This window comes from Takifugu flavidus, chromosome 2, assembly GCF_003711565.1.
Source record: "Takifugu flavidus isolate HTHZ2018 chromosome 2, ASM371156v2, whole genome shotgun sequence".
Classification (NCBI taxonomy): Eukaryota; Metazoa; Chordata; class Actinopteri; order Tetraodontiformes; family Tetraodontidae; genus Takifugu; species Takifugu flavidus.
Genome location: NC_079521.1, coordinates 257501 through 282500, shown reverse-complemented (window position 1 = coordinate 282500; position 25000 = coordinate 257501). Strand labels below are relative to the sequence as shown.

The following is a 25000-nucleotide window of genomic DNA, read 5'->3' as shown; positions in this document are numbered from 1 at the left end:
GCGCTGTAAGACTAGTTCATTAACCTTTGGACAATGTGCTGCAGGCTTGTATGTGTTTGCAAAGGGAAATTTGAATGAAGAGAGCTAGCAGCAGCAGCAACAACAGCCTTGACCTCTCGCTTGCCTTTTGTCATCAGAGTAAACACCACTCGAAGATCTTGCAGAGCCATTTACGTATGTACGACTTCCCCCACACTTTGACCCCCGCGGCTCAGAGCGATGCAGCTTATTGATGGATTTTTGTTACTTCCTCAGTTTAAACGGATACCTACGGCCGCCAGGGGGCGCTCATGTGGCGCAAGACAGGTTGAAGAGATACGTAGAAGCGCCGCGGAGGATGCTAGTTTAGTTAACAGTCTTTATGCGCGTCATGTCCACACCCTCGTCATGGCTAACACCCGAAGAAATGTTGAAGATGCAGCTTTTAAGCTAAGGGCACACCGGTAAAAACATGAGCTGGTCTTGGCTCGTTTTTCTAACCGCGTGTTATTGTAATGCTATTTTACTGTCACATTACAGCTGTGTTACTGCTGCGTTTAATAATGAAGGGTCAAAAAATACAATGCTTAAGTTACAACTCTGAGTGTGTTAATAATGTTTTAATTATGACTCCTCATTTATTCATCCAAAGGTCTTCAAGAAAAAGTGGAGGCAGAGATCTTGCTTGGATAACTCAACAATGTTCAGTTGTAACACATCAAATCAAAAACAACACACTCGATCTCCAGTGCATTCCTCTTCCACAGATCCATCTAATTCTTCATCTCCAGGGTCTGACTTTAATAGTTGGGCGGTTTGGGCATCAAGCAGGCCTGGATCATGGTCCGAGTCAGTCTTGTTGCTGTCCGTTAGCTGGTCAGCGATGACTCCAGCCTTTGGCCTAACTCGCCCGTAGCTGCCTCCCTGTCTTGGTAAACATGTGTTGGCCTTCTGTCACCCAGGGCTCCCAATGCTGGAGTCGCAGATCCAGAGGGACGGAGATTTGTGGGAAAGGCCATCCGGTCTTTTGACTAAGCTCATATCAGCCATCCACTCATCCTCTCCTTATCCATCCAGCCCTTTGAGTTAGCCTTGATGACACCGGCCGGAAATGTTCCTTTTGGCAGCGTCTTCCTCTTGAAAATGACCGTGGGTGGTAGTTTCTGGGCGTTAACCTGGCAGCCGAGAACTACCGTGAAAGATGACATCTCCTTCCCTGTTATGTGTGTCCTGTTCCCTCGACAGTACAGTTCCCAGAGACGTCCAAGGTGAGAGGGACCTGGTCCACGTTGGGGATCTGTTCTGGCTGGGTCTCCTTTTCAGTGATCTTGTTCTTGCAGTCGGTGCATAAATGGCCAGCTTTTCTTCGGCTACTGCCAGACGGTAGTTCTTGTACAGCTAGAGGGCTCACACCTCAGACCACCTTGAATCATTGAACTTCCACTGTTGCCTTGAGTCAAACAGGGCCTGTAAAGACACTTGGACCTGCTGTTCCCTGTTCAATAACTCACTGTTCACTCTTGTCCTCTAACTGTGGCCATTGTTCCCGTGGAAACTCTGGCTTCCTGTACGAGGCACAGGTCATGTTCCTGCTTCCTCCACTTCCGTACCATGGATTCATTCACGTTGAGTTGTGTTGCAGCTGCTCTACTCCCACGTTCTACTGCGGGACTGAGCCCTGACCTTCAGAGCCACTTCCCAGGCATGTCTCCCAACAGGTGCCATTTTGTGGTCTTTATGATAATGTGTTGATGCACAGCACATATTACTCTTCATAACTTACCAAAGTCCTAATAAAACATTTTGACAGATTTTTGAGCGCCATGTTCCACATAAACTTGTTTTGAGGACAGTAAGCATGTAGACAATGTTTCCAGCTTTATTCACTTCTGCAGTTTTCACTGTTTTAGACTCTATAAATAGTATTTTCTTTGTCACGTTCCTGAAAACAGGGAGACACAACCGGTACGGACACCCACCTGCACCAGGGTGGTCCAGCTCCTGAAGTTGGTCAAATGCTTCACATCTGTGGATCCTTTTGGAGTTTGCTGAGGAAACTTTGTTTCCTCTTGTATTTGGAAGCAAACACAGACGTCACATTTGAATCTTGGCATAAAATACAAACGGCACACAGGTGGAAACATTTTTTACCGTTTTAAATCCTGTTGCCTCATTTTACAGTATGTAATTCAACACACGATTTTAGCGTGCGGTGTTTATATGTGTTTCACTTTCATGCTTTTCATTCTGCAAAGTCCAACTTTGACTTCCCATGATGAAAATTAGCTCCATGTGTGATCTTTAAAGTTCTTTTCCCCCATTTTTAATCTACGTGGCATCTCAACATGGCAGGAGACAATCTGGAGCTGTGGGTGTGTCAAGGGACAGTTAGAGGGTTAGGGTTAGGGGGTAGGGGTGACAGTTGGGAATTCTTATTGAGATCCGTTTTAATTATTGAAATCGTAGTTTTTACAGCAAGTCCCAATTAAATGCACCAAACTGGCAACAGTGAATGTGTAAAACGTCCAGACTGGACTCTGGTTTATTGTTGAGTTGGTCCCCAAAAGACACTTTTCTCTGTTCCAGACAACAAAGCCCTGATTCACTCACATAAACATGTGCAATAAAATGCAGAAGTACATTAAACACAAACCCACAGAAGATTAATAAATAAGCAACAACGTCAAATGTTCTGTCCGACTCCTTTACTGTTTGGTTGAGGTCTGATAATCTTACTGTTACAAAGGAAAAGTCGGATGACAGCTGTTATTAAATGGCGAGAAGGCTCCTTCTTCATGTGACAATGGGTTGGTGTTCTGCTCACCAACCCTTCCTCTATCAGAGCTCGTTGGTGCTCCGGTTTCTCAACTACCAACCCTCCCAGTGGACGGAGGGTACAAGCACACAGTCAAGTCAGAAAGGAACATCATGCTGCTGGCGTCCTCTTGTCCTTTGTTCTCTCCGTTTCATTTCTGATCGGATCGTGGAAATGTAGAGTGACTACTAGCTGACTTGCCTCCTGGACCTGGCCTCAGATCCAGAACATCCCAGACAGGTTCTGATGTCTCTGGGCCGTTTCATCTCTTGTGAAAACTGGGACTGTGGATGATCTGAGAGAGCTTTCCAAATGAGTCCACCATGTCGACAGGTTCCGTTCTTTGAGGTGCAGTTTGTTCTGGCTTCTGAGTCTCGTCAAGAGCAGCTTTAAAGTCCTGATCCAGTGAACTTATTCTGGGGAGGAACTGAGCCAGTGTCGGAACGCTCCAGTCCTCCCCCCTCAGCTGCTGCCGGTAGTTTCCCAGACTGACCAGAGCTCCGTGTCCGACAGATCTGTAGACGCTGTAGCCGTCTGCTAGGATTTGCTCTCTGAAGGTACAGTCGTCTTTGCTGTAGGTCTGCTGCAAATACATGTAACAATCATCAGAATATGGCACATGTGGCTCTGTCGATTCTCAATAACTGAAATACTCAAGACTCTTTCATATTTTCACCACTGCTCTTTAAAATGGAAAGTTCTATAGAACCCCTCAGATCAGCCATTTTAGGGGCAAATGGGGTGAATAAAAGGGTACGCCAAACGTGCTTCCAGTCAAAGGCCCCTTTAAAAACACACATACGTAAATGGCTCTGCAAGTTCTTCGAGTGGTGTTTACTCTGATGACAAAAGGCAAGCGAGAGGTCAAGGCTGTTGTTGCTGCTGCTGCTAGCTCTCTTCATTCAAATTTCCCTTTGCAAACACATACAAGCCTGCAGCACATTGTCCAAAGGTTAATGAACTAGTGACGTCCATTCCATATTTTCTAAAAACCAACTTTTGCTACTTCAACAGCAAATTCTCAAAACTCCAACATAAAGCTAATAAAAGGATACTTTGGAGTATTTACATAAAATGCAGTGATGTAATGTCTCAATGCATAAAGTGTATGTAATTTATGAGAGGGTGCAATTTCTTAAAAGACTGAATCTGATTCGTTTTAATTGTGTAAATAATTTGCACAGTTGAAACGAGTCAGCGGTGGAGTCGTATATGTACGATACTACAACACAATAATATACCACACACACACACACACACACACATATGTGGCTCCTAGAGCATGTCAGCCCACGTCAGTGGCTAAAATAGATACAGGATTAAAAGTTATCTGGAACAAGAATTAGACGGGGTTTCTAAACAGCTAAATGGTTCATAGTAGACTGTTTATTCTGTATATTGCAGTTCTTCTGGGGACACAACAGAAGGGTAAACAGTCTATACTGAATTGCTGTTGAACAACTAGTTCAGGACAGGGTCATTAAGTGCTCCTGGCTGTGCAGAGGATGGGATTTACTAGCTGCTTTATCTTGTTTAGTAAGACGACAACTGCTAAACTCTGAGTTTCCTCCCCGTCTTGTGCACAAGCAGCACATTTTGAGCTGTCAGGGGGTGGGCTCAGTGGCCCTAACCCCTGGGAGGCTACCTCACCTTTCAACCTCACCTTTCAACCCTAGAGGCCAGGTTACTTTGTGTCACTTGTGTCTCTGTAAGAGCTGCATGTTGTGGTTTTTGTCGATCGTTCTAGAGTCATTTATGGTGGCCCTCGAACCAAACCTGTTGCTTTTTCCAGTCTCATTCTCAATGTTTTTGTATTTACAGACAGTACATCAGCTTATAGGAGACACTTGCTGGGTTAGGGTTAGGGTTAGGGTTACCCTAACCCTAACCCTAACCCTAACCCTAACTCTAACCCTAACCATAACTCTAACCCAACACCATCAGATCTGTGAGGAAAGCTCAATGTTTAAGGCTAAATTCACACAATATGCACCACACACCTGAATTTTCTACATGAGCCAGGTCATAATAAATCCTCTATTTAAATGAAGAGGCACACTCCCCAGGAACACATAGCCAAATAAATAACGCTCCCAGTTAAACTGTTCCGAATGGTTAGAAAGCCCTCCTCCCAGTCTGCTGACATAAGAGAATCTCAGTTTAAAGGAGAAGTTGATCAGCACCCTGAAGCTTAACAGGACATTATTGAGTATAAGTGATGTTGGAGAATCCTTACTGATGAGTACAGTCTTCCAGCACCTTCTATGCAGAGGAAGCGTGTGGTTGCTGCTCCTCTAATGACAACACAGCCTGGGTCCACCGGACGGATCTCCATCAGGCCTGCAGTGCAATGTTGAGGAGACAATCAGATCATCTCCCATCTGGATCTACTGACCGTGTTTGACTTACTGTATAAAGTTGGATCTGCAGAGCCTTGGATCGAGCCCTCTTCAGTGATCAGCAGGTGCAGCCCTGCACTGGCAGCATACAGGTGCCTGAAGCGCACTACCTGTTCCCAGCCTTGGGGAAAATGAGACCCTTGATCCAACAAAGGCAAGGAGAGAACTCCAGCACAGAGGAAGAGGTTTGCAACGGTGATGGGGAGCATGAGGAGAACCATGTTTCCACTAATCCTTGTAGATGATCTCTTGTGGTGGCCCCCGTCTGTTGTGTGCAGTGATTTAGACTCTACTGTGCCTTTTAATGTAGCCCTTATCAGCTGCTGATGACCTTTTAACAAGATCTAGTTCTCAGAAGCCCGACACACCCCTACACTGCATCCAACACAAAGCTCTCCCAATCAAAGACGCTGACTTCAAAGCTTGTTTCCATGTTAAATAAAAGTCGACATTTAGTAGAAGCCTGCAATGAAAGCACTTACAACAATGTAGATCACATGTTTTTCTCCAAACCATAATATTCTTCTGCTAAGCTATAATTAGCATTTGTGCTCATAAAACCATAGAAGCATTCTAACGTATTAACTTTAACATTGAACTAGAGCGATAGATAACCTTCCTCCCACCTTCAGGCTTTATAAGTCTTAATATCAATAATCACATTGCAACATTATGTTACATAAAGTGTTGTCAGATTGCTCTTTCTAAACTTCTCTTTTTTATTTGTGAACAGGGTAAAGTCTACATATTGCTGCTCTCTATGGGCAGCTGTGAGACTGGGTCACTCCACACTAAAATAACAGACTTCTTTCCGCTCTTATCACTTTCTGCTCTGTACTTCCGCTGTTTAGTCCGCTAGTTACACACAAGCAAGTTAAACTATAATGGAAAGCAAACAGCACCATTCACCAAAAACCTCCAAACTCATGTCAGGATTCTACGTGACGCTGGATGGCAATCGAGAGCAAAGTAACGATAAAGTCCTTAATGGAGAAGGACTCCACGTTCTGGGGTGAAGGAGCCAACAGTGGTTCAACAGATTAACTAGTTATGGATGCAGCACCTGAACTAGAGGTCCCACCTGAACTAGAGGTCCACCTGAACGAGGCGTCCCACCTGAACTAGAGGTCACACCTGAACGAGGCGTCGCACCTGAACTAGAGGTCCCACCTGAACTAGAGGTCCCACCTGAACTAGAGGTCCCACCTGAACGAGGCGTCCCACCTGAACTAGAGGTCCCACCTGAACTAGAGGTCACACCTGAACGAGGCGTCGCACCTGAACTAGAGGTCCCACCTGAACTAGAGGTCCCACCTGAACTAGAGGTCACACCTGAACGAGGCGTCCCACCTGAACTAGAGGTCCCACCTGAACTAGAGGTCACACCTGAACGAGGCGTCGCACCTGAACTAGAGGTCCCACCTGAACTAGAGGTCCCACCTGAACTAGAGGTCCCACCTGAACGAGGCGTCCCACCTGAACTAGAGGTCACACCTGAACGAGGCGTCACACCTGAACGAGGCATCACACCTGAACTAGAGGTCACACCTGAACTAGAGGTCACACCTGAACGAGGCGTCGCACCTGAACGAGGCGTCCCACCTGAACTAGAGGTCCCACCTGAACTAGAGGTCCCACCTGAACGAGGCGTCCCACCTGAACGAGGCGTCCCACCTGAACTAGAGGTCCCACCTGAACTAGAGGTCCCACCTGAACGAGGCGTCCCACCTGAACTAGAGGTCACACCTGAACGAGGCGTCGCACCTGAACGAGGCGTCCCACCTGAACTAGAGGTCCCACCTGAACTAGAGGTCCCACCTGAACGAGGCGTCCCACCTGAACTAGAGGTCCCACCTGAACTAGAGGTCACACCTGAACTAGAGGTCCACCTGAACGAGGCGTCGCACCTGAACGAGGCGTCCCACCTGAACTAGAGGTCCCACCTGAACGAGGCGTCCCACCTGAACGAGGCGTCCACCTGAACTAGAGGTCCCACCTGAACGAGGCGTCGCACCTGAACGAGGCGTCACACCTGAACGAGGCATCACACCTGAACTAGAGGTCACACCTGAACTAGAGGTCCCACCTGAACGAGGCGTCACACCTGAACTAGAGGTCCACCTGAACGAGGCGTCGCACCTGAACGAGGCGTCCCACCTGAACTAGAGGTCCCACCTGAACTAGAGGTCCCACCTGAACGAGGCATCACACCTGAACTAGAGGTCACACCTGAACTAGAGGTCCCACCTGAACGAGGCGTCCCACCTGAACGAGGCGTCACACCTGAACTAGAGGTCCCACCTGAACTAGAGGTCACACCTGAACGAGGCGTCGCACCTGAACTAGAGGTCCCACCTGAACTAGAGGTCCCACCTGAACTAGAGGTCCCACCTGAACGAGGCGTCCCACCTGAACTAGAGGTCCCACCTGAACTAGAGGTCACACCTGAACGAGGCGTCGCACCTGAACTAGAGGTCCACCTGAACTAGAGGTCCCACCTGAACTAGAGGTCCCACCTGAACGAGGCGTCCCACCTGAACTAGAGGTCCCACCTGAACTAGAGGTCACACCTGAACTAGAGGTCCACCTGAACGAGGCGTCGCACCTGAACTAGAGGTCCCACCTGAACTAGAGGTCCCACCTGAACTAGAGGTCCCACCTGAACGAGGCGTCCCACCTGAACTAGAGGTCCCACCTGAACGAGGCGTCACACCTGAACGAGGCGTCACACCTGAACTAGAGGTCCCACCTGAACTAGAGGTCCCACCTGAACGAGGCGTCGCACCTGAACGAGGCATCACACCTGAACTAGAGGTCACACCTGAACTAGAGGTCCCACCTGAACGAGGCGTCCCACCTGAACGAGGCGTCACACCTGAACTAGAGGTCCCACCTGAACTAGAGGTCCACACTGAACGAGGCGTCACACCTGAACTAGAGGTCCCACCTGAACGAGGCGTCCCACCTGAACGAGGCGTCACACCTGAACTAGAGGTCCCACCTGAACGAGGCGTCACACCTGAACTAGAGGTCCCACCTGAACGAGGCGTCACACCTGAACTAGAGGTCCCACCTGAACGAGGCGTCGCACCTGAACGAGGCGTCACACCTGAACTAGAGGTCACACCTGAACTAGAGGTCACACCTGAACTAGAGGTCCCACCTGAACGAGGCGTCACACCTGAACGAGGCGTCACACCTGAACGAGGCGTCACACCTGAACTAGAGGTCACACCTGAACTAGAGGTCACACCTGAACGAGGCGTCGCACCTGAACTAGAGGTCACACCTGAACTAGAGGTCACACCTGAACGAGGCGTCACACCTGAACGAGGCGTCACACCTGAACGAGGCGTCACACCTGAACTAGAGGTCCCACCTGAACGAGGCGTCGCACCTGAACGAGGCGTCACACACCTGAACTAGAGGTCACACCTGAACTAGAGGTCCCACCTGAACGAGGCGTCACACCTGAACGAGGCGTCACACCTGAACGAGGCGTCACACCTGAACTAGAGGTCCCACCTGAACTAGAGGTCACACCTGAACGAGGCGTCACACCTGAACGAGGCGTCACACCTGAACTAGAGACTTTCTTTCCTTTGGAATCAAAGTGTTGACTAAGAGATGTGTGCTATTGTCAATTGCTGTAATTGGACCAATCATGCTTTAAAGAATCCTATCTAAATAATCCTAAATAAATCCTCCAGATTTATATGGAGGATCAGGAGGCTCCACCCAAGACCCACTGCATTTGATATTCCAGGTATGACTGAAACGGAGTTAACGAGCTCAAACTGCATTTCTCCCTCACACGGATGTTCAGATAAAGTCAAACCATTTGTAGAGAAGCCAGGAGTGTGGCTCTAACTGCAGAAGGAAGGAATAATGTTGGAACCAAAGTCCATTAAACAACTCAGGCTCAGCTTGGTTAAAGCACCTCAAGGAAACTACACTAGACTTTTTGGATAATAGAGATTTACAATTTTTCTTGCTCTCTAAAAAACCTGGAATCTTTTTATGTTATCGGACCAAATTGTCTGACAAGTTCTGTACATAGATTCACAAAGGAATTTGATAACATTTTTTCAATATGTTAGTGAAATTAAAGACAATAAAATGAAATAAAGAGATAGACGATACATGAAGAACTGACCTATGTCATCAGTGCTGTAATACATTTGTAATAATCATAGTAATGGTGACAATGACCATAAGGCTCATCTCCAAAGACAACAGTCACACAAGCACAAGCTGCTGGGACAGGGTTCCAGGCTAGACCCCGGGCTAGACCCCGGGGTAGACCCCGGGCTAGAGCCCGGTCGGGAGGAGACAGTGAAATTGAACCGGGAGAAGAATGGGGACCAGCATGCTTATTGGAAGTGTAGTCTTGATGGTTCATGTGGTGTGAGCTCTTCTCATCTGTCCCACATCACAGGCCTCCACCCCCACCACAGATTTATGCTCTGGGACGAGGAGAATGAGGGCAGACATAAACCTGGATCTGCAGCAGTCGTCCACAGAGAAGGTACCCTGACTGAAGTAAGAGGATCAGCCAGGGGAACACTAATTCAGAATACTGAAGTAATTCCAGAATAATCATTGCAGGGTCTCAGAATCTCATCTTTCTCAGGTTTAGTGGAACGGAGAGACGAGTTAAGGGCTTAGCCTGGGGGTGATGGGCTCAGGAATGGCATGGCTCTGTAGAAAGGCAAAAATCAAGTTGGATGAGGAAAGGTTACAAGAATCCAGAATCCATCCGCAATGTTGTCCAAATCAGAGTCAAAAACCAGGGGCCCAAAAACACCTGCTGAAAGCCTAGCATTCAATGAAAGACCAGGGTTCTAAAAGGGACTGGAAAAGGATGGGGAGGAGGACCAGGTGTGGAGGGAGGAGGACCAGGTGTGGGGGAGGAGGACAGGTGTGGGGGGAGGAGGACCAGGTGTGGGGGGAGGGGTACCAGGTGTGGGGGGAGGAGGACCAGGTGTGGGGGGAGGAGACTGGATGGGGAGGAGGACAGGTGTGGGGGGAGGACCAGGTGTGGGGGAGGGGGACCAGGTGTGGGGGAGGGGGACCAGGTGTGGGGGGGAGGAAGACTGGATGGGGAGGAGGACCAGGTGGGGGGAGGAAGACTGGATGGGGAGGAGGACCAGGTGTGTGGGGGGGAGGACCAGGTGTGGGGGGAGGAAGACTGGATGGGGAGGAGGACCAGGTGTGGGGGAGGGGGACCAGGTGTGGGGGAGGAGGACTGGATGGGGAGGAGGACAGGTGTGGGGGGAGGAGACTGGATGGGGAGGAGGACCAGGTGTGGGGGGAGGAGGACCAGGTGTGTGGGGGGGAGGAGGACCAGGTGTGGGGGAGGAGGACCAGGTGGGGGGGGGAGGAGGACCAGGTGGGGGGAGGAGGGAGGAGGAGGACCAGGTGGGGGGAGGAGGAGCAGGTGTGGGGGGAGGGGTACCAGGTGTGGGGGGAGGACCAGGTGTGGGAGGAGGAGGACCAGGTGTCGGGGGAGGAGGACCAGGTGTGGGGGGAGGAGGACTGGATGGGGAGGAGGACCAGGTGTGGGGGGAGGAGGACCAGGTGTGGGGGGAGGAAGACTGGATGGGGAGGAGGACCAGGTGTGGAGGGAGGAGGACCAGGTGTGGGGGGAGGAGGACCAGGTGTGGGGGGAGGGGTACCAGGTGTGGGGGGAGGAGGACCAGTTGTGGGGGGAGGAGGACCAGGTGTGGGGGGAGGAGGACCAGGTGTGGGGGGAGGACCAGGTGTGGGGGGAGGAGGACCAGGTGTGGGGGGAGGGGTACCAGGTGTGGGGGGAGGAGGACCAGGTGTGGGGGGAGGAAGACTGGATGGGGAGGAGGACCAGGTGTGGGGGGAGGAGGACCAGGTGTGGGGGAGGGGGACCAGGTGTGGGGGGAGGAGGACCAGGTGTGGGGGGAGGAGGACCAGGTGGGGGGAGGAGGACCAGGTGTGGGGGGAGGAAGACTGGATGGGGAGGAGGACCAGGTGTGGGGGGAGGAGGACCAGGTGTGGGGGAGGGGGACCAGGTGTGGGGGGAGGAGGACTGGATGGGGAGGAGGACCAGGTGTGGGGGGAGGAAGACTGGATGGGGAGGAGGACCAGGTGTGGGGGGAGGAGGACCAGGTGTGGGGGAGGGGGACCAGGTGTGGGGGGGGAGGAGGACTGGATGGGGAGGAGGACCAGGTGTGGGGGGAGGAGGACTGGATGGGGAGGAGGACCAGGTGTGGGGGAGGAGGACCAGGTGTGGGGGGGAGGAGGACCAGGTGTGGGGGAGGAGGACCAGGTGGGGGGAGGAGGACCAGGTGTGGGGGAGGAGGACCAGGTGTGGAGGGAGGAGGACCAGGTGTGGGGGGAGGAGGAGCAGGTGTGGGGGGAGGAGGACCAGGTGTGGGGGGAGGACCAGGTGTGGGGGAGGAGGACCAGGTGTGGGGGGAGGAGGACCAGGTGTGGGGGGAGGAGGACCAGGTGTAGGGGGAGGACCAGGTGTGGAGCGACTCCCATCCAAATATGGGAGACCTGAGCAAAGAACCCTAACCAGCTCTCTACGGCTGCCTGGGTGCTCTCCTCTGAGGCCTGTATCTTCCACACATTATCATCATCATCATCATCATCATCATCATCCTCATCACAGAGGCCTCATGAGGCTTCATGTCACATCACTGAGTGACTCAGTCGGAGACGCTCACTTACCAACAACAGGGACGAGATGATCCAGCAGAGCTCAGCTGGTGTTGGCTGCTTAAAAAGACTTCCTCATGCTGACTGGTCACAGGTGGGGAAGCAGCCAACACCGCCAGGAAACAGCTCACCACTGCCCCCTAGAGGAACCACACAGCATCAAAGACACATTCACACCAAAATAAAGAATCGTTTCTGGCTACATGAACCAGGAACAGGACTCATGATGAACAGTAATTCTCTCCACTCCACTAAACATCATTTACCACCGGGAGCATCAGAGGAGGCAACGATTGGTGGAAATACCGGTCTCAAATCCAGTTTAGTAAACGTTTTAACAGCCTGTTTAACAAGCTGTTACTTTCCTGTTCAGTTCTCTTTGTATCAGGGAAGAGTCCAAGACTGTCTGTACCTCCATTGTTGTAGATGAGGAATAGTGGAACACGGTCACCTTTTTTAACTCTGACTGGTTTAGATCTGTGTAGATAAACAGACCACGTTGAAGAACGCTGGGTTTTTCTGAGTCGTAATTAATATCGGAAGAGTAACGAGGAAAAGAAACCCACAGATATTCCAGAGCCCACGACGCTGCTGATCGAGGAATCGGATTCCTCTCCTCCACCGTCAGCGGGTTCATGCAGGCCTCATCAATTCCACCTTCCAGAACTGTCCTGTAAGGATTGCCAAGCACAGGTGACCCACGAGGTGGACTCTCCAAGCACTCGTGAGCCTCCACCACAGGCAGCAAGATGTTTGTCCACAGACCCGAGGTTAGCTTCAGTTCATCGGAACGTTCCACAAAGTGAGGGAGTGTGATCTGGTGTTCTTGGGGGGGGCATGGTGGACCGGTTTACTAGCTTGTCCTGGCACTGGCCTCACCTGTAGATAATCATCTTGATTAAGAAACCTCTTAAGCAGCCAACCCCAGCTCGTTACGCCCCTGGTCTTGGTCTCCGTGGCCCCCTTGGTTGACAAGCCCCATTCTGAGTTTGGTTCCTGGCGTGGCTCACCACGGCACGTTTGTGTTTCACCTGCACTCTTTTCACTTGGAGATTTTCTGTCTCCTGTCTGCATTCTGGATTCCACCCTTGTGTCCCGGTCGACCCAGCAGACAGCGAATGTGTCAGGTGCTGTTTCCCAGGGGGCATTAACGGGTTAGGGTTAGTTAGGGTTAGTTTGTTAGGGGCATTAACGGGTTAGGGTTAGTTTGTTAGGGGCATTAATGGGTTAGGGTTAGTTAGGGTTAGTTTGTTAGGGGCATTAATGGGTTAGGGTTAGTTAGGGTTAGTTTGTTAGGGGCATTAACGGGTTAGGGTTAGTTTGTTAGGGGCATTAATGGGTTAGGGTTAGTTAGGGTTAGTTTGTTAGGGGCATTAACGGGTTAGGGTTAGTTTGTTAGGGGCATTAATGGGTTAGGGTTAGTTAGGGTTAGTTTGTTAGGGGCATTAACGGAGATCTTGAGCTCCCTGCAGGAGCGCACTGCCAATGTCGCAGGTTTACACCAACTGACCCCTGTTCCCTGGCTCGCCCCTCTGGGTCGACGGCCTCTGCAGCAGCCGATAGCTCAGTCCCACAGATGCGTCTCATCCCGTGAGCCCCATGTTCCCATCCCTGTTACCCTGGTGGACCCTGGTGGACCCTGGTGGACCCTGGTGGACCCTGGTGGAGCATGGTGGTGCCTGGTGGTGCCTGTTGGACCCTGTTGGACCCTGTTGGACCCTGGTGGACCCTGGTGGAGCATGGTGGAGCATGGTGGTGCCTGGTGGTGCCTGTTGGACCCTGTTGGAGCCTGGTGGACCCTGGTGGAGCCTGTTGAACCCTGGTGGACCCTGGTGGAGCCTGGTGGAGCCTGGTGGAGCCTGTTGGAGCCTGGTGGACCCTGGTGGAGCCTGGTGGACCCTGGTGGAGCCTGTTGGAGCCTGTTGGAGCCTGGTGGACCCTGGTGGAGCCTGGTGGAGCCTGGTGGACCCTGGTGGACCCTGGTGGAGCATGGTGGTGCCTGGTGGTGCCTGTTGGACCCTGTTGGAGCCTGGTGGACCCTGGTGGAGCCTGTTGAACCCTGGTGGACCCTGGTGGAGCCTGGTGGAGCCTGTTGGAGCCTGTTGGACCCTGGTGGAGCCTGGTGGACCCTGGTGGAGCCTGGTGGTGCCTGGTGGAGCCTGGTGGAGCCTGGTGGAGCCTGGTGGACCCTCTTGGAGCCTGGTGGAGCCTGGTGGACCCTGTTGGACCCTGTTGGACCCTGGTGGACCCTGGTGGAGCCTGGTGGAGCCTGTTGGAGCCTGGTGATTAGCAGTTTGACTGCCACAGTGTGCTGAGAAGAACTCTTTGCTCTCTGAGGTGAACATCAGAGGGAAAAGGCTTAAGTTCATCCACTTGCTTTAGCGTTCATTGCCTGAAGCAGGATCCAGCCAGAGGTCATCAAGCCCTCAGAGGTGACCATGGCTTCCTCTGCATCAGAGTCAGACTCTTTCAGCAGCAGGCCACCTGTCTCATACTGAGATAACCAAAGTCTCCTTCCAGGAACTCTAAAGGTGCCTCTGGGTGGGGCTCAGGAACACCAGACTCCTCCCTGGATGCAGGTGACACACATGCAGAATTGTAGCATCTTCGTCAGAGTTTCTTCCTGGTCCTGACCTGGTCAGTCTGTGTGTCTTCTGTCTAAGTACTGGGCTTCTATTTTCTCTCAGTAACCAGGTTATTGCAGGTTATTGCAGGTTATTGCAGGTATGCAGTGTTTTACTAGTACAGCGTGTCTGGTAAATATTTTACTTAATGTTTATGGTTCTGACAGAACCCCCCCAAATATTTGGTCCTGCCTGGCCAATGCTCCAGTCAGCCAACGTCCAAGCTTTGGGCCGCCGATCCAGCACCACAGCCAGCACACACACACACACACACACACACACACCACACACACACACACACACCTGCAGACAAAGCACACACTCCCACCACAGAACGTGCTGAAGAAGACAGTGGGAACAGTGATGCAGAAAGATTTATGTCCTCCTGGCTGCTGGTGCTCCTATAGTCCACCAGGGGGAGCTCTTTCTCCACGTCCTCTACCTTTAACATGTATCTATAGTATTGATACATGTTAAAGTACAGTATATATACAGTATAGATTCTTTACTGTATATACGCATCACATCAGTGCTGGCTCATTTTCTTTCATCTTACTGATCCTGGATATGGGCCGTCAGGACCTGAAGGCCCAGTGGCCCAGAGCTCCAAATGAGGAGATGTAAAGATGCTCCTGAGCCCGGTTTTATAACCGTGGACAGATACGACGCTAACGATATCAGCTATATCTGCAAATGATAATAAACTAAATAAATATTGCTAACGTTCATGTTCTCTCTACATGTTTAGAGGGTTAGTAAAACAATGATTTAGAGTCTAAATAAACAGTTCATGGTTAGTTTACTACATTGGTGTTACAGTAAACTTTAAATACGATGAACTTTTATAGTAGCTTGTAGCAGTTCAACTACATGTGATTAAAGATGGGTTAGTTTCTCTGGGACTACCAGATTAGACTATAACTGGACTACTAGTAGATGCTAGATGAGCCTCTGCTTAGACCTGGTGGACAGCCACCTGTGAAAGAGCTCCCTGGCTCCTCTGGTTCCTCTGGTTCCTCTCTGGTTCTTGTCCAGGGATCCAAACTCCTGCAGCTCCAAACAATAAAGCCGACATGTTTTAGAAATTCCACATGATTCCCAAATCCCAACAGTGATAAAAACACCATCATAACGATGGAAAATTAGTCGCTTAAAAGAAATTTGCACTGATAAATTAAGAATGGCTAAATGTGATTGTGCAATCAAAAAAGGCTTCTAACCACTCAGGTTTTTATATCTTTAATAAAGAAATCATTTGTTAATGCAACGCAGGTTTTTACAGTTTTTATATCTTTAATAAAGAAATCATTTGTTAATGCAACGCAGGTTTTTACAGTTTTTATATCTTTAATAAAGAAATCATTTGTTAATGCAACGCAGGTTTTTACAGTTTTTATATCTTTAATAAAGAAATCATTTGTTAATGCAACGCAGGTTTTTACAGTTTTTATATCTTTAATAAATAAATCATTTGTTAATGCAACGCAGGTTTTTACAGTTCTCACATCAGATGATCACAAATCCGAAGTTTCAGCGATCAGAACAAACTTTCCCCCCAAAATAAACAGAAGTCCCAGAATTTCAACTAAAATTGTTCTGGATGGATTTCAGAATATTCAAGTCGGTGATTTATAACTTCATAATAACCAAGTATGAGATAATATCAGTCAGAGATCAGAGATAATATCGACGGATATTGTGTTGAATTAAATCAAACGCCAGGTCACACCGGTCAGTAGTTCGGCCGCCACACCGCCAGGGGGCGCTGTAAGCCACCCTGTCCAGCCGTGTTTGACGTGCGCGATGGCCACGATGACGGCGGGTCCTGGTCTGGAGCCCCGCAGACGCGAGCTGGCCACGGCCGCCGCCTCTTACAGGCACCGTTCGAACCGGGTCGAGTCGGGTCGAGTCGGGTCGAGTCGTGCGTCAGCCTCGTCTCTGAAAGCAGCGTCGCAGGCGTATCTTAGCAACACTGACCGCTCTTTCTATTGGTGCAGAGAGCCGCAGTCACGTGGCAACAGCGCCCCAACATATCGGCGTCTCATTGGTCCAGGGGTCAGCAGAGACGGTCGGAACCGACCCGTCCCGTGATGATGAAATCATGAATGTTCAAAAATAGGAGCCCTTACAAGACCCGCTGCTGGAGGTTCAGGGCCGGGGGGGCATCTGGTAAACTGCCTGTGAGCACCAGCACAACCCCCCCGGTGCCCAAAGCGACTGATCCAATTAGTGGCGTGAGCGCGCGCCTGTGTGGGGGGGGGCACGGGAGCAATTTTCCAATTAGACCGACGCACGTGGAGTGGGTCAGCTACTTAGGGCCAATGTCGAGGACGCCTCGTGTCGTCAGAGACAGAAAAACAAGCGATTCCGTGGCTATGAAGAGAGGATGCGTGGCCGAACATGCACGCCCTGGTGAACGCCTTCCTGCGCTGCGCCTCCTTCCTGCTGCCGTCCTCCTGGCTCTGTGTCAGCGTCTGCTGGAGGGTTGGGAACGAGTGCGCGGAGACCAATCCCAGAGCTCCTTTCACACGCACAAAGCCTCTTACATATGAGGAAGTAGCAGCGCCGCCACAAGCCCAGCGAGGCTCGCGTCCGCCGCTCTCGCCAGGTCCAGGCTGCCCCGCTCCCAGCCCCGCTCCCCCTCACGGCCCTGCCTCGGGTGGGACTTGGATCGGTGCTTTCTGGCGAGCCGTGGAGCGCGTCTTCGGAGCCCTTTGGGTCCTTCTACGCCATCACTGGTGCCCGAAGAGCCGTCGAGCAGCGTCCCGCAGCCCGTGCCCTGCGTGTCGCTGCGAGCTGAGCCAGATTAGCCGCGTCCAGGGAGGCGCCGCCGCCGCCGCCGAGGCAGGAGAGGCGTCCGCGGGGAACATGAGTGACTCCGCGGGGGTCCCCAGTCCGGACCCAGCCGCGGCACCGGAGCAGGGCAGCGACGAGGTCGTGGCCGTGGAGCAGCACACGCAGGAGATGGGGAAGGTTACGATCACCGTGGCTATCCAGGCGGCGGAGGACGAGGACCCGGAGGACGCGTCGGCCAATAACCTGGATTTCCTCGGGGGCGGCAGTTGCAGCGAGGACGAGCTCCGGGGACACGACAAATCCAGGTTTGGGTGAATTCATTAGCGGGGGTTATTCCGGGTCCGAAGCCGGACCCATTTGGTTCGCTCAGTGAGTAGCGCGCGTTTGGATCCATGTTCTGTGGAGGCTGGCTGTGGGTCGGATTCCACAGCAGGTGCCGCGTGCCAGCCCACGGTGTTGGCTTGTTTCACCGAATCCTGCCAGGTGTCGAACCCACCTGTCGGCAGCAGACACCTGAGGGAAGCTCGACGATGGCACCTTGACTGTAATCTGGTTCCCCTGCGTCACAGCCTATTTTTATCCTCGGGCCTTTCGGATCTTGACTCGGGCGCCGCGCGTAAAACGAGTCGGTGAGTGAAGGAGACGGAACAAAAGGCGGCGCAGGGCCTGAAAGACCGACACCTGTGCGGGGTGAGGAGGTGGAGGCTTCAGGCTCTGGTGTCCTGGTGGGCCCGTGCAGCTCCGAGGTGAGGAGGATGAGTCCTGAACCTGAACCAGACCTTCTGCTGGACCTGGATGAGAAGGTGGAGTTGGTTTTTGGTAGCAGCCGTGTTCTAGCGGGGCCAGCCTGGGCTGGTGTCGTGGTCGTGGCTCCGTGGTGACCCCGGTTGGAGACGGTTAGAGAAATGCTGCTTTTGATGACCCGGTTTTTGATAAAGTGAACAACTGTCGCCCAAATGTTGGCGTTGTGAAGCGTTTGGACTGATGCCTGCTGTCCTCTGCCACAGCGGCGCCGGGACCAGCGGCGGCGAGCTGGAGGACGAGAGCTGGAAGCCTCCAGACCCAGAGCTCATCCAGAAGCTGGTGGCTCAGATTGAGTACTACCTGTCTGACGAGAACCTGGAGCACGACGCCTTTCTGCTCAAACACGTGAGGCGTAACAAACTGGGCTTTGTCAGCGTCAAGCTGCTCACGTCATTCAAAAAGGTAACGCTTCCCCAGCGCCCCCCCCCCCCCCCCAGGTTCCACCAGCTCAGGACGATGCCAGCCTGCTGGACCTGGCGCCCCGTGTCACCAGTCTCGTCTCTTCCACAGGTGAAACACTTGACGCGTGACTGGAGAACGACGGCGTTCGCCCTGAGGCACTCGCAGATCCTGGAGCTGAACGAGGAGGGCCGTAAGGTGCGGCGCAAGTCCACCGTGCCGGTCTTCGCCAGCGAGTCGCTGCCGAGCCGCATGCTGCTGCTGAGCGACTTGCAGAAGTGGCCCGAGCTGGCCGCTCTCACCAAGGATCCCGGAGGCGGCGAGGGGGGGCCCCCGCAGCAGGAACAGCTGATGAAGCTCCTGCTGAAAGCCTTCGGAACGTACGGCGCCATCTCCTCGGTGCGAGTCCTCAAGCCCGGGAAGGACCTGCCGGCCGACCTGAAGAGGCTGAGCGGACGCTACGCCCAGCTGGGCACCGAGGAGTGCGCCATCGTGGAGTTCGAGGAGGTGGAAGCTGCCGTCACGGCCAACGAAGCCGTGGGGGGGGAGCAGGGCGGGATCAGCGTGCTGGGCCTGAAGGTCGTGCTGATCGGCACCAAGCCCCCCAAGAAGAAGGTGCCCAAAGAACGCCCGCGGGAGGAGGGAGGGATGCGCAAGAGCCGCTCGCTCAACAGCCGCGTGCGGGAGCTCCAGTACTGCGGGGAGGACTCGGCCTGCAGCTCCTCCGACACCGAGAGCACCCCCACCTCGCCCCGGCTGGCCCGCAAGTCCCAGTCCTGCAACAAGCTGAGCCCCACCGCCGCCGGGGCCGCCTTCCCCAACAACCACCTGAGCCCCGGCATGTCCCCCCGCAACAGTCCCTGGTCCAGCCCCCGCGCCAGCCCCGGCCCCCAGCGCAAGTCCCCCCACCCGCACATCTCCCCCCTCGCCAGCGAGGGCCGGCTGAGCCCCGAGCCGGGGCGCCGCTGGGCAGACTACTCCTCGGACAGCAGCCTGACGCCGTGCGGCAGCCCGTGGGTTCAGAGGCGCAAGCAGGTGGCGTCCCAGGAGAGCAGCCCCGTGGGCAGCCCCATGCTGGGCCGGAAGATCCAGAACGCAGATGGGCTGCCCCTGGGCGTGATGAGGCTGCCGCGGGGGCCCGACGGCACGCGGGGCTTCCACTGCGCCGCCGCCGCCGCCGCCGGCGAGAGGGGCAAGACTGCCGCCACTCAAACTTGATGTGCAGAGCGCTCTGTAGCTCCGCCCCCTCGGCCCCGCCCCCTCACCGATGCTGACGTCGGCCGCGTCGCCCCCGCCCACGCTGAAACTGTACATATCGTTTTGTTAAGTGCATCAGTTTTCCTGTCTTTGGTACCTTTTTTATAAAGTATTTTGAGTTACTATGGTAACGGTGGTTTACTGAGGGGAATTTACATGTGGCAACTTCATGTTGATTTGTTACGGCCATGTCACCTGTGTGTGTGTGTGTGTGTGTGTGAGACTCTGTGTGTGTGAGACTGTGTGTGAGACTGTGTGTGTGTGTGTGTGTGTGTGTGTGTGTGTGTGTGTGTGTGTGTGTGAGACTGTGTGTGTGTGTGAGACTCTGTGTGTGACTGTGTGTGTCTCTGACTGTGTGGGTGTGTGTCTGTGTGTGTGTGTGTGTGTGTGTGACTGTGTCTCTGACTGTGTGTGGGGGGGGGGGTGCCTGAGCCACATGCCTTGTCTGTGCTGTCAGTTGTCCGTCCCGTTAGCTACATGCTAAACATGCTACATGTGCCGAGGCCATAAAGGTTGGACAGCTTTGCCATCTTTTCAGTTTTATTTAGCTTTATTTTAAAGTTCTTCTCTTTCGTTGGTACTGGGCCTGGGAAACGTCTTTAAGGATGTAGCTGCTTAATTTATATTTTAGGCTTCATTGTTTCTTTGGCGCTGTGTTTGAACGGGGCGGCGACATGGACGGACCGGCTCTGCTCCTGCTGCAGCTCCTGCTGGACCAATAAATCACTACGACTGCACTCGGCTCCACTCGCTTCTTTCTTCTCGCACGTTTGAGATCATCGAGTTTCCTCCTGGCGAGCAGCGGCGCCGGGTTCCTGAGTCCTGGAGCGTTTCTACGGTCTAGCTGCACGGGTGGAGGCTCGATCCAGAACTGACAGGTCACATGACCCCGGCTCTCCCGGTGCAGCGTTCCTTTAAAGACCTTCCTGAGGAATCTTGTTTGTTGTTGAGGGAACGTCTCCATTAGAAAAATAAATGCACCCAATTCCAGTTCCATCGACGCTTCAGCGCATCTGCTTGGAATTGTTTCCCCACTTCTTTATTTAGTCATTACTTTTGGGTCCAGCCTGTCGGGGGTCCTGGTTGTGGCCCTGAAGGTCCGTCCAGCCCCTTTCTTCCACCTTCCTCTGGTGTCACTCCTGCCCAGAGGGATCCAGGTTACTGCAGGACCCAACATGCACCAATGGTTCCCCTCAGGTGCCATCAGAGGGTTATTCTCATATGGGCGAGGTGCTGTGGGGCCGGGTCAGAACCCCCAGGAGCCGTGGTGCTGAAGCAGCTTTCACGAAGAGTTCTGTCTCCATAACTGGGTTATGGGTTACTGAGTCACCTCAATTTGAAAATATTACAGCATTAAAAGGTGATGAAAGAGGGTTTCATTAAAGGTGAGGGGGCCTAATTATCTGGCCATTATTCCTAATTATGTCTAACGAGCCGCAGGGACCATGAATAAAAGTCACCTTTTGTCCAGTTTCTGATGGAGCTGCAGCTAGAAAGCAGAACCTACCTTATTATGGTCTGTATTTTCACTGCACGTGCGCTCTAACCATGCATGTGCTGCTGATGGGGAGCCTCGTCACCATACCGACCACTGACGGGGGTGTGGTCGGAATGCACAGCCCAGCAGTTCTGAGGCCCCTCCCATGGCTGCCAGTGGGCGGGGCTCCATCTGAGCCTCAAACAGTCTGTGGCTGCCAGTGGGCGGGGCTCCATCTGAGCCTCAAACAGTCCGTGGCTGCCAGTGGGCGGGGCTCCATCTGAGCCTCAAACAGTCTGTGGCTGCCAGTGGGCGGGGCTCCATCTGAGCCTCAAACAGTCCACGGCTTCCAGTGGGCGGGGCTCCATCTGAGCCTCAAACAGTCTGTGGCTTCCAGTGGGCGGGGCTCCATCTGAGCATCAAACAGTCTGTGGCTGCCAGTGGGCGGGGCTCCATCTGAGCCTCAAACAGTGTGTGGCTGCCAGTGGGCGGGGCTCCATCTGAGCCTCAAACACTCTGTGGCTTCCAGTGGGCTGGGCTCCATCTGAGCCTCAAACAGGCAGCAGCTGCCAGTGGGCGGGGCTCCATCTGAGCATCAAACAGTCTGTGGCTGCCAGTGGGCGGGGCTCCATCTGAGCCTCAAACAGTGTGTGGCTGCCAGTGGGCGGGGCTCCATCTGAGCATCAGTGTGTGGCTTCCAGTGGGCGGGGCTCCATCTGAGCCTCAAACAGGCAGCAGCTGCCAGTGGGCGGGGCTCCATCTGAGCATCAAACAGTCTGTGGCTGCCAGTGGGCGGGGCTCCATCTGAGCCTCAAAGTGTGTGGCTCCCAGTGGGCGGGGCTCCATCTGAGCCTCAAACAGGCAGCAGCTGCCAGTGGGCGGGGCTCCATCTGAGCCTCAAACAGGCAGCAGCTGCCAGTGGGCGGGGCTCCATAAAGGAGGGAAGGGCTCCTCCATCACATTATGTAACTTATGTGTAAGACTTTTGAAGCCAAGAATTCCCAAATCTATGAAGGCATTTCACATCTTTATTGTCATAGCTCAATAAAAAAAAAAGGTTTACAGCTTTGCAACAGGAACATATTTACAAGCAGTGAGATGAGCAGTCAGAAACCGTTGGCAGGGTCAGGGTCACGGGGGAGGAGTTAGGCTGTTCAGCGGACACGCCCGGCAGTATTCTTCTGTGCACTTTCCCAAAAATCCAGCATTCCAACAACAGAAACAACTGATATTCTGATTAGCACAGAGGGCTAGCAACATTTGCTAGCTCGTATCCAACTAGCATCCTTCTGGAGCTTTGGAAGAAGAACCTTCTTTGTTCCCTCCAACAGTTGTGCTCTGGGGCTTGTGTCACACTCTTACCTCACCCGTCGCTATGGTGTAGCACCCTGACCATGCACGTACGTGCACGATGAGTTAGTTACAGGATGTATGTGAACGGAAGCTCAGCAGGAAACCAAAGCTACATATGTAGCAGTTTGGTAGTGCTGGAGCAGCAGCCAGTTCCTCCTGCCCCAGCCCAGACCAGGGCCCGGCCCAGACCAGGGCCCGGCCCAGACCAGGACCCGGCCCAGACCAGGACCCGGCCCAGACCAGGACCCGGCCGATGAATGACTGGGACGTGTGTGGGTAGAGACAGCCTTGGTGGAATAAGGGAAACATCCCCTCGGAGCAGATGGGATGGGGAGGTGTTGCACCACCAGCCTGGGCAGGCAAACGTGTTAAGAACACCCTCGTCTGAGCTCTTGAAGCTTTGAGAGTGGATCAGTGTGAAACAGGACGGGACGAAGCATCCGGACGCGTCAGATGTAGAGAGAACCGTCAGCAGGTCCCACATAACCAACGCCTATCAGAAGGACATCGATCAGAGTCCAGATGCCCAGGCCTCCGAAGCTGAACAGCTTGCCCAGACCTTCTCTCCACTGGCCCAGGTAAAAGCGATCGGCTCCAAAACCTCCAAGTGTGATGCTACACAGAGAGAGCAGAAACCCAGGCTTAGACCCTCCCAGAGCACCATCAGCTGCTGCCGTGTCAGCGGGGCCTCACCTGAGCGCCAACGCCGTCGACCATTTGTAGCCGCCCGTCCAGTTGCAGTACAACCGTTTCTGGAAGCGTCGATTGCCTGCAAAAGAAGAAGAAGACGCTCAGCGGCCTGACAGTGAGAGACGATCTGGGCCGAGCTGGACCACGTGGTCCTCAGAGCACACACACGGTTCTGTGGTCCAAATGCTGCACACCTGAGAAGCACCTGATCTAATGTGCAGCATCATCTGGCGGCTCCAGAGACTCACTGGTCTGTGCTGAGCGCTAACAGGAAGTCACGACGCTAACAGGAAGTCACGACGCTAACAGGAAGTCACGACGTCACTCCCATAACCGGGCTGAGGACCACAGACAGGACCTCTGCGTACCTAAGCAGTGCACGTGCTCCAGAACATGGCAGGTGGCGTTGTAGCGCCTGCGGGGGCAGGACACGGTCATGCAGGTGGTGGAGTTGGAGCAGCGGTACTGGGACGGGTCCAGCTGCCAGCAGAACTGGCAGGTGACCGAGAGGGAGAAGTTGGATCGCGCCTGTCCCGACTCGTCCTGAGGACAAACACAGCAGGTCACATGGTCACACAGGTGGACAATCCAGGTCCACAACACAACACAGGACCGACACAGGTGACTCACGATGCAGTGAACCCCCTTTCTGGGTCTACAGGTGAAGGTCGCTGGTTTCTTGTACGTGCAGTTGTGGTGGAAGCTGCAGCGAATGCAGTCGGCTGGCAGGCGGCTGCACTGACCCCCGCTGGGACACTCGGCGATGTAGCCGTCTTCATCCACAGGGGGCGCTGCAGGGGACAAGGGGGTGCTCAGAACAAGCTCACGGAACTTAAATGTTTGTGGCATCTTTTTGCCTTCAACCAAGTCAAATGCTAGGTCAAATGCTAGGTCAAATGCTAAGTCAAATGCTAGGTCAAATGCTAGGTCAAATGCTAAGTTTTTGGGATGATGCAATAAGTCCATTTGCTCCAGGAATGTCGTCTTCAGGTCAACGCGAGGGAATGAGCTGGTTTAATGAAGCGATGGTTCAAATCTCCGCGCGTTAGAGCTTCATCAAAGCTTCATCAAAGCTTCATCAAAGCTTCACACAGCTACATTTTAGAAGCAGGTCTAGATGCTGACCCACCCTGGTGTCCACCCACCCATGCAGCCTTTCATCTGTCCACACGTCCACACGCTATCGTGATCTTTATCCTCGAGTGCTTTTTGTAACTGGTACTGTGACACATCAAAGGCCACAATACTTTGATCATACAGCTCGAGGATGGAACAACTTGCTGGTGGAACTATAACAACAGTGAGAATAATAATAAGACATAATAATAATAATAATCTAAGAGCAACAGTGTGAGAGGTCCTTCAGAACACGGGGCCCAGACTCTGGGCAGGGCCAGACCCTCCCTTAACTTTGTGGCCAAGTGGCACTTTTGGACTCATATGGAGGGAGAAATCTGCCTTTAGCATGCAGAGTGCTGCTGGACCATGAGGAACATGAGGAGCATGAGGAACATGAGGAACGTGAGGAGCATGAGGAGCGCGAGGAACATGAGGAGCGTGAGGAACATGAGGAACATGAGGACCATGAGGAACGTGAGGAGCATGAGGAACGTGAGGAACGTGAGGAGCGTGAGGAACATGAGGACCATGAGGAACGTGAGGAACGTGAGGACCATGAGGAACGTGAGGAACATGAGGACCATGAGGAACG

The 25000-nt window shown here is 53.1% G+C and overlaps 3 protein-coding genes and 1 long non-coding RNA gene across 5 annotated transcripts in view; 1 reads left to right on the top strand and 3 right to left on the bottom strand.

Annotated features, from left to right (window-relative positions):
- Positions 1-2488: 2488 nt before the first annotated feature.
- Positions 2489-6317, bottom strand: fgf19 (fibroblast growth factor 19). Of its 2 annotated transcripts, none has more exons than XM_057025399.1 (3): positions 5204-6317; positions 5031-5134; positions 2489-3374 (listed from the first exon to the last, which is right to left on the bottom strand). In XM_057025399.1, exons 1-3 carry the CDS (start codon positions 5412-5414, stop codon positions 3057-3059), a joined length of 633 nt encoding a protein of 210 aa, XP_056881379.1. In that variant the 5' UTR covers positions 5415-6317; the 3' UTR covers positions 2489-3056. The 2 variants fall into 2 exon arrangements, with proteins under 2 accessions (XP_056881379.1, XP_056881378.1); XM_057025398.1 differs by having other exon boundaries at positions 2489-3377; positions 5204-6311.
- A 2404-nt stretch (positions 6318-8721) lies between these two features.
- On the bottom strand, positions 8722-12748 carry LOC130521672 (uncharacterized). The gene is made up of 4 exons (XR_008949407.1): positions 12456-12748; positions 12302-12366; positions 11902-12029; positions 8722-9894 (listed from the first exon to the last, which is right to left on the bottom strand). It is a non-coding gene; the product is annotated as an uncharacterized LOC130521672 (long non-coding RNA).
- Positions 12749-16324: 3576 nt separating this feature from the next.
- On the top strand, positions 16325-20506 carry larp6a (La ribonucleoprotein 6, translational regulator a). Its single transcript, XM_057025384.1, has 3 exons — positions 16325-17614; positions 18317-18515; positions 18624-20506. Exons 1-3 carry the CDS (start codon positions 16914-16916, stop codon positions 19728-19730), a joined length of 2007 nt encoding a protein of 668 aa, XP_056881364.1. The 5' UTR covers positions 16325-16913; the 3' UTR covers positions 19731-20506.
- A 1748-nt stretch (positions 20507-22254) lies between these two features.
- The window catches only part of tm2d3 (TM2 domain containing 3), a 3843-nt gene continuing 1097 nt past the window's right edge, over positions 22255-25000 (bottom strand). Inside the window, exons 3-6 of the mRNA XM_057025397.1 lie at positions 23920-24080; positions 23658-23832; positions 23293-23368; positions 22255-23214 (exon numbers count right to left, since the gene is read on the bottom strand). Of these exons, the coding sequence (XP_056881377.1) occupies positions 23049-23214; positions 23293-23368; positions 23658-23832; positions 23920-24080 (578 nt within the window). The 3' untranslated portion in view covers positions 22255-23048. The remainder of the gene's footprint in view (positions 23215-23292; positions 23369-23657; positions 23833-23919; positions 24081-25000) is intronic.

Bases quoted from the DNA above. Each gene is read 5' to 3' on its own strand.
- larp6a (XM_057025384.1), top strand. From the start codon at position 16,914: ATGCACGCCCTGGTGAACGCCTTCCTGCGCTGCGCCTCCTTCCTGCTG. The intron at 17,615-18,316 runs GTTTGGGTGAAT...CCTCTGCCACAG, and splicing joins CGGGGACACGACAAATCCAG to CGGCGCCGGGACCAGCGGCG. The intron at 18,516-18,623 runs GTAACGCTTCCC...TCTCTTCCACAG, and splicing joins TGCTCACGTCATTCAAAAAG to GTGAAACACTTGACGCGTGA.
- fgf19 (XM_057025398.1), bottom strand. From the start codon at position 5,414: ATGGTTCTCCTCATGCTCCCCATCACCGTTGCAAACCTCTTCCTCTGT. The intron at 5,135-5,203 runs GTAAGTCAAACA...ATTGCACTGCAG, and splicing joins TGCAGATCCAACTTTATACA to GCCTGATGGAGATCCGTCCG. The intron at 3,378-5,030 runs GTAAGGATTCTC...ATGTATTTGCAG, and splicing joins CTGGAAGACTGTACTCATCA to CAGACCTACAGCAAAGACGA.